Source organism: Egretta garzetta, unplaced genomic scaffold (assembly GCF_000687185.1).
Source record: "Egretta garzetta isolate BGI_Z169 unplaced genomic scaffold, ASM68718v1 scaffold46, whole genome shotgun sequence".
NCBI classification, from domain to species: Eukaryota; Metazoa; Chordata; class Aves; order Pelecaniformes; family Ardeidae; genus Egretta; species Egretta garzetta.
Window position 1 is genome coordinate 90,562 of NW_009260268.1, and position 7,989 is coordinate 98,550.

General features: G+C 37.6%; 1 protein-coding gene across 4 annotated transcripts in view; it reads right to left on the reverse strand.

The window, feature by feature from the left end:
* GLRA3 (glycine receptor alpha 3) overlaps positions 1-7,989 on the reverse strand; it is a 90,781-nt gene that overhangs the window by 28,195 nt on the left and 54,597 nt on the right. For all 4 annotated transcript variants that reach the window (XM_035897808.1, XM_035897809.1, XM_009642390.2 and 1 more), the window contains one exon: positions 5,652-5,734. In XM_035897808.1, coding sequence (XP_035753701.1) covers positions 5,652-5,734 — 83 coding nt within the window. The remainder of the gene's footprint in view (positions 1-5,651; positions 5,735-7,989) is intronic.

The following is a 7,989-nucleotide window of genomic DNA, read 5'->3' on the forward strand; positions in this document are numbered from 1 at the left end:
TGATCCTGCGGAAGTATTTCTGAGTAGTGAGGGCAACTACAGTGCCTGGAAAAGAGAAACCCAAACTTTCCCTTGGTCTAGGTGATCTTTCCCAAAAACCTTTTCAAAAATTGTCTTGACAAGTTGTTATCAATACCCATAAAAGAGGTCCCTGAAGGGAAAAAAAAAAAGCAGATTGTATCTGTGGTTTTTTTTAACACTATTATTAGTCTTAATAATACATATAACTTTTTCATTCGTCAAAATTTGAAAGTATAGGAGCAAAGACCACCTCAAACAAATAGGGTTCTATTCAACCCACATCAGTCCACATAACTTATTGGAACCAAGCTATTTATATCAGTTGTATACATGCATGCTAAGAGTATGAAGATTTTATTTTGCCTAATTCAATATCAGCTGTAGGCATTAAAAGCCCATAATCTCATAGGCAAGACAGTGGACAGCCAACATGTTTGTCCTGAAGAATTATTAAAGTGTCTTGAGAGTATTAATATTGCTTTTCCAGGCCGTCCAAGGACTTACACGATTACAGAAAAACAAGGCTTGTTATTCAGGGAAAACAATTCCCCGGTACCGTCAGAGACTCCACACCTTTGAATCACAACTGTCTCAGCAGTTCCAAGATACCCCCTTTTTTTCTTCTGCTGACAGTCTTATTTGCGAAGTTCTTTCCTTTTACCCACCCTTAAAGTACCATTCCAAGCCATGAAGAATAAAATTTTTGGGCAAACTTATGATCCAGCTGAATACCAATATATCTAATAAATTTTCTACTCATTCTGTTTAATTCCTGGAAGGCAATGCTTCCCCTGTGTCATTTTACAATACCTACAGGCATATTAAAACCTAACACTTTTCCTCATGTTCAATAAACAAACATGAGTGGCATGAAATAACTGAGCAAGCGAGTTTGGTTAAACTACAGAATTTGAAGATAGTTTGGTTCAACTACAGAATTTGTGTTATGCTTTTTTTAATCCCAGTGATTTATCTAAATTCCATTTTTATTTCTTTAATGTTTAGTAAGGTACAGGTCCAAGAATAACATTGGATTTATTCCGTAAATCAAGCAGTTTTTTAGGTATTGAGCTGAGGCAAGGACTACGGTTATGTTGACTAGTTATTTCACTACTCTTCTGTTAGGCATCCCAACAGCGTGCCTCCAGGATAGGCTGCCTGCGCATTACTGTTCCTAAGAACATGGCAGAGGTTTGAATTGTGCCCTAAATTCCAAGCAATGTAGCAGGGGGAAGAGCTGACAGAGCTAACCAGTCTGGTTTTGACTTGAGGTTAGAATAAATTCTTCTAATATACATTACGCACTAAAAATATACACTTCAGAAATCAGCTGTGATGCATTTTGAGGATGAATTTATGCTGGAGCTCCAAGAAAGCAGGATTTTATTCTATGTACTTCTGAGCTGCTTTGCAAAGGGCCTGCCCCTTGCACTGCCCTCTAAGTTGTTCTGATGGAATCTCTCCCTTGGGAGTTACAGGTTTATCCTTCTTAGCCTGACTTTCAGACAAGCATAACAGTTCAGGCCCAGCCCTCTACCACATCTCTCAAACCTAATATTCCTTGCTGAACCCAAATCTCTATAGATTTTCAGCTGCCACTTTTATATTAATTTCTGTGGGTTCAGCAACAATTGTACTGTTACTACTGCCCTTTCATCCTGCGCTGGTCGGAAGCTGAAGACTACAAATATCTAGGTCTTTGTAGCTGTGTGTCAGGTCTCACTTCACATATGCACAGTGGGCTGAGTCACCCATCTGCAGAGCAGAAGCCATAGGTTGAGTTGTTGACAACTTTTTTTGCTACTGAAATGGAAAGAAGAGGTATGGTTTCCACACATTCAGGCACAGGCAGAGCTCGACCTAGTGTGTCTGTAACTACTGTCAATCGGGTAGATACTCGAGGTTCCCTGGCAGATAAGAAATATGCTACAGTTTTATTATCTTTCTCATGGTATCTTTGTGCTGTTGTGGGAAAGGGACAATGTGCACATCATCTTCTGTAATGCAGTAGCCTGTACTGTTGTAGCCTGCTTACAGATCTTTCCATTTGCACAATGTCCAATTTAGAGGCTGGAAGGAAAGAAATTGTACTATTCAGGTAACAGCATCGTGTAGTACAGAGTGAATTTTCTCTAAAAATTCAAAAGACAGGATTGCTTAGAAAGATAAAAAAGCCTCTGTAAATCAAAATTTAAAAAGTATTTATTTAATTTATTGAGAGAGATTATAAGGATCAAAATAAAACTATGAGGTAAGCAGGTGCTTTCTCCCTTACACATGTTGCTTTTCATAGTATATTTCTTCTTTTTGTAACTGACTTAGCCTTTTCACTATTCTTTGAAAATTCAGAAATATTGAATGTCACGTAAAGTTATAATTGTAACATATGAATAAAGGACTGCTGTGAGATAAAAGCAAAACTTTAAACAGAGAGAGACCACAAGTTCTAGCACATGAAAGAAAAACATTTCTTTCCTGGAAGACAGGCCACAGAAATAAATATGTATCTAGCTGACATTTCTTTGTATCTTATTCAAGCAGAATAAAACTAAAATTATCTCACATGCCTATAGGCTGCCCTGGTGTAAAGCATACAAATGTAGAAGGGATTATTTCATATGTGCATTTTCATTTGCTTCCTTTCCAAGATACAAAAGCAGCTCATTCTAGTTGCTGAGAAATCATTTGGTAAAATAAATCCTTTAAAAATAGAAGATATTTCCACTTCAATATTTTTCAGACACTTCATGATATAAGTGAAGTGCTTTAACCAGGGGCAAATCCAGCTGCTTAGACTGACCTTGGAAAAAACATTACATGAAATGGCTAAAAATAAAAATGTCGTATGGGAAGAAAAGCTATGCATGAATTTTCCTCTTGGAGCTTCCTATGCTGGAGCAACAGTATCAATATCGAAGGGAAGTATATAGTACTAAACAAAATTACAGTTTTATAGCAGAGGTAAAACCTATGATCTGTCCTTCATAAGTAACTGTGAGCCTTTCTTTGCAACCTGGTGGTAAGATGAGTAAGAAAAAGATAAGTGATTTGTTAGAAACCGTCTGATTAGCTTCGTGACCCATGCAGGAACAAGGCTTGCAAAATCAGATACAATTTAAACAAACTGTGAGATAAATGGGCATTGTCAATTTTTAATTATACAATGTCCCACTCAACTTGGTGCTCAGTGTAAAAAAACAGCAATGATGATCACTTTAAAAGAAACATCTGGAAGCATGGCTGCTGCTATTCTGCTCCTGCAACCACTTTGATTTTTATAACACAGCCTGATGATGAGATCATTTACTCAGGACATGAGAAGACTGTGTTCTCAGTTTTGAAATCCCATGTCTTTCACTTCCCTGGACAGTGCACTGACAACCAGGGTTAGTGTTTCGATTCCCCCTGTTCAAGTTATCTCACTGTGCACCAAAGTAAACCAGCCGGCCACAGGAGAGCATGACACTGTGGCCTAGAAATTAGAGATTCTTGGATGGATTCAGGCTCTCAGGGCTATGTTGGCTCTTACCTCAGGAGATTTGATATGAAGCCTGGGAAAATGCTTAATGCACCCATCCTCCTCTTTTCTTCCATAATTTTAAAGAGAAATTGATGCCTGTTCCAGAGCCAAAGACTCTGCAATGTAAATGTTTCTGCTCACCTTTTTCTAAGTTTTGGAAAATGGTCAGAGTTCAGCCTCATATAAAACATTGGTTTTTACCTATTTACTCTCCTGCCCAGCACGAAGATATTTTTTTGTAACTCCTCCAAGGTGTCCGTTTCCCTTCCTGTATTTCCTGTATAGAGAAACTAACTGGTTTTGGGCAGGTGAATTTCTGCTCTTGAAGGTCTAGGAGCTTGGAAGTTATGTCACTGTGCTTAACCTCTTTGGATCTGTCCCAAAGTAATTTCTCTTGGTTTCAGGGATCTGCTATCTTGTTCTTGCAAACCTGACTAGCTATTCTGCTCTCAGACATGTAGGTGTAGCCAGAGCTCCCGCAGGCTGCAGAATTTTCTGCCTCAGGCCAACTACTTTGCCCATAGTCTCTATTTTTCAGTGTCTGGAATTGCAGGTAAAATAGAATTAGATAAGGTGATATGGGGAAAGCTTTATTATTTGCAACTTCCTTATGAAATCACATCTGATCGTTCTCTGTAAATAGAAGATTTTGAAGCACTCATTTGTATTTTTGTTGAGCTCTTCTTTTGTGAACATTGCCTCTCTCTGTTATGTGAATGTGCAGCAGGGAATTTAATCGCACTGAACTGAATGATTAAAAACAAGACTCAGTGAAAAATGCTCTGTTGGAAAATACAGTAGAACATCTATGGTGCTCTTCAATTAATAAGTACTGGTTCCCTATGGTGCAGTTTGTGGGGATTGTGAGCTTCTGAAAAGTTTCTATAAAGCAAAACAGATGCCTGTGTGTTCAAGAATGCTCAGTTGTTGTATGACCTGTCTTCACAAGGGCTGGAAGGAGGAAAAATACAGCTGAGTTTTATGAAGTTGTGAAAGCAACAATTTCATAATCTTTAAACACTTTTTAAAAAAAAAAATACCTTTTTCTTGTTCAGTCAAATACTATATTATTTCCTGTTTGAAGCATAATTGTATATAGTGAGTATACCCACCATCCGTATGTACTCTGATACAACTGCCTCGTATTAACCTTTTATTTAGTCACATTAATTATAAAGGTGGCATAGGTTATTAGTAGGATTATCCGCTGAATATATAATGTTGCCCTAACTTCCTTGACATTTGTAGCAAATAACTATCTCTCAGTTTTAGTCAAGCAAATTCCTGCTAAAAAGATTCAGCCATTGCCCTCATATTGAAAGCCTGTTTTATAATATTACCATCTGTTCATTGTAATGAAAGATACATCTGGCTTTCATAGGGACCCTGCAATTTTTTGTAAAAGCATACCATTCCCAGGATTTTCTGGAGGGTGTTCCACTGAGCCAAGGCGCTGCCCCAGCTGAGGGGATGAGGGCTGTATAAGTGATGCACCTTTTGTAGGTACATGGGCGTATACATATATATGCTGTGCAATCTTCTACAGTTCTCTGTTGTAGTAAATCCTTTCCCTAATATCTTCTAGGATGATTAGGTGAAAACTACAGATATGTAGCTATAACATGTAGGCATGCTGAAGAGCTTGGGAAGGAATCTAAAGAGCAGGTACTCAGTATATATTACCTTGTTTCCAGCTTTTAAGGACTCTGAATTGTTATCGAGTTCAGAATATTCACATAAATCACTCCCTTAAGTTAGTCTCATGTTCCCATTATGCTCTCATATTACTGTCCCCTGGTATGTGTGAACACAGCGAAGACTTAATGGTGAATCCTCACGTGCATAAATCTTGCGTAAAGGTAAACCGGCACTAGGTACTTAAGTTTAATATTAACTTTAGATTTACACAAAACTGTTGATTTTCAGTCCAAGTAAGGATGAAAGAATCTCTTCCTTTGAAAATTTATGTTTCACAGATTGTTTTGGTAAAATCAAGGATTCTTTTTTGAAAATTTGTTCTTGTACCACTACAAGGGGTCTTTCTGCCTCCTACATAGCTGTTGTAATACCTACAAAAGTATTTATAAGATAATACATTACTCAAACTTACAGCTTTCCAGTTGCATTATACATGTCTGCACATCCATTGGAAAATTTTTGAGATCCATTGGACAGGACAGTATTAAGGTCAATCTGTAAGAACACAAAAAAATTTGAAAAATATACCACAAAAATGCCATAGAACTAACCGCACAGGAAAAATGCATGAAAACACTGCAAGTCATGAGAAATAGAAGAAAATATACTTTTTTCATTAGAAAGCTCTCACAAGGGATGTATATTAGCTGAATCCATTTCACTCGCTCAGCCTAGTATGACAATGTGGAAAAAATTTACTACAGACTCTCAGAAAACCACATTGTACAGTAGGGTTGCCTAACTTCGTGGGAAGTCTAAAGGAAAGCAACAACAGCATGTTTATTTTGTGCTACAGCAGAATTATTGTACTGGTACAGTGGTTCAAATCCTTGACATAAAATTTACCCAGATTTGCAAGAATTTCATAAGAGATGTCAGCTACAAATCATGGTGGCAAATAATTTATGTTATTGCCTAAATAAGGTGCTTAAATTATCAACACAAAGGTTTAAGATAAGATTCTATGACTGCTAGTCTAAAATAAGCCTGTAATTTTGAAATGTAGCTGTGTTTCACATTAGTCCTGATCCTTCTGTGAAATACTTTGCAACCTATAGGCAAAAGAGGTATTTTTATATTTTTCTATCAACCCAATACTTCTCAGAGTAATGAGAAAGAAGAATATAAGAGGTAAAGGTACGCATTTTCCCTCATGGGTCATGTTTAGGTATCCATTCATCATTCAGGGTCATGACTGCACCTTTCTTCTTGCTAGAAAATATCTTGCATGAAAATTTTGCCCCATATCCATTTAACAGTTCAGTTGACAGAATTTCTCCAAAAACCTGAGGAGCTTAAGTTCAATTCCTTACACATATAGCTTTTCTAGAACGGCAGTGCTCTAATTCCCCTCCCTTAAAAACATTCCCCTGGTTTTGGCATTGGGGTAAAAGAAAGTAGGCAGTAGGCAGCAAGAATGCCTATATGTTTCTTTTACCCTAATTTTTCCCTCTCCAAAGCTTCTTGATTATTTCTTGCTATAACTTCTGTTTAGCCTGCCAGGGACAGAGCTGCAGGGGGAGAGAGCGAGGAGGGAAATCAGACCCTGGCCCTATTTCTATGCTATTTAAAATGGTTCCAAATGCAAAATCTGACTAGGGGGCTAGTAACATGAAAAGTTATTTCAGACATGAGGCACCTGGACTTTACTTTGTGCTTCAGTAAATATTTTAGTGTTTTATATTAAGTACTAATTTAATCAGGAACTGGAACCTTCTCATTATTTTCTTGTCTGAATTGTTCTAATGCAATTAGGGGAGGAGGAGACATTAGAGAATGAAAAGAAAAAACAAATTTAGAAGCCTTCTTTTTTTTATTATTTTTTAATATCAACACATTAGCAATTAGCATGTCTCCCCTCATCAAAAGCTTATCTGACTCAAATTCACGTAACAGCTCAACTAGATGTCAACTGTATGATTTTAAATCTGTTTCAGAAATTGTGATAGCTCTTAGTTAAATCATGGCAATATAAGCTTTCTGGCTCCATAAGAAATACAGGAGCTATCTGGCAACTGCTTTTGTCACAGTCAATGTTTGCTTTTATAATTTAATATTATAATATTTCTCATGTTTGGCTTTTTTCCCCAGTTTCATGTGAACATGAAGTTGGTATGAATTCTGTTGAAGTTGCAATCCAAACTTGCTTCAGTTGTGGTGTCTATACTCTTGTGTTGTATGTATCTGGAGGGAGTAGGGCAGGGAGGAGGAGTTATTTGATTAGAGTGGAACAACTGCCAGTGCCTGTCAGGGTGACTCAGACAGCCTGGACATAATTGATTTAGCTTTATATTCTACTTGGGTCCAGAGAAAGAATCCTTTTTACTTGCTTTCCATCCATTTCTAGTGACAGAATACATGTTGTGACACTGAAGAATGATTATGTACCCAGACTGGCAGACTAACCTCCTTTTTGATATGAAATGCTTATAGGAATTTTAGCCCATCCCTTTCTCCCTGTGTAAGCTTGACAAGATGCTGCCCAATTGCACTGGAAGGAGGGAGGAAGGAGACTCCCTTGCCACTGATATATCCATGCAAGTCACAAGCGTTTTCTTTTAACTTAAACTTAACCTGGCCACTGTTGTAAGGGATAATAAGAAAAGTTTTTATAAATATGTTAACAGCAAAAAGAGATCCAGGGAGAACCTCCATCCTCTAGTGGATGCAAGGGGGAACATTGCCACTAAAGACGAGGAAAAGGCTGAGATACTCAACGCCTTCTTTGCCTCGGTCTTTAATGGCCCAAC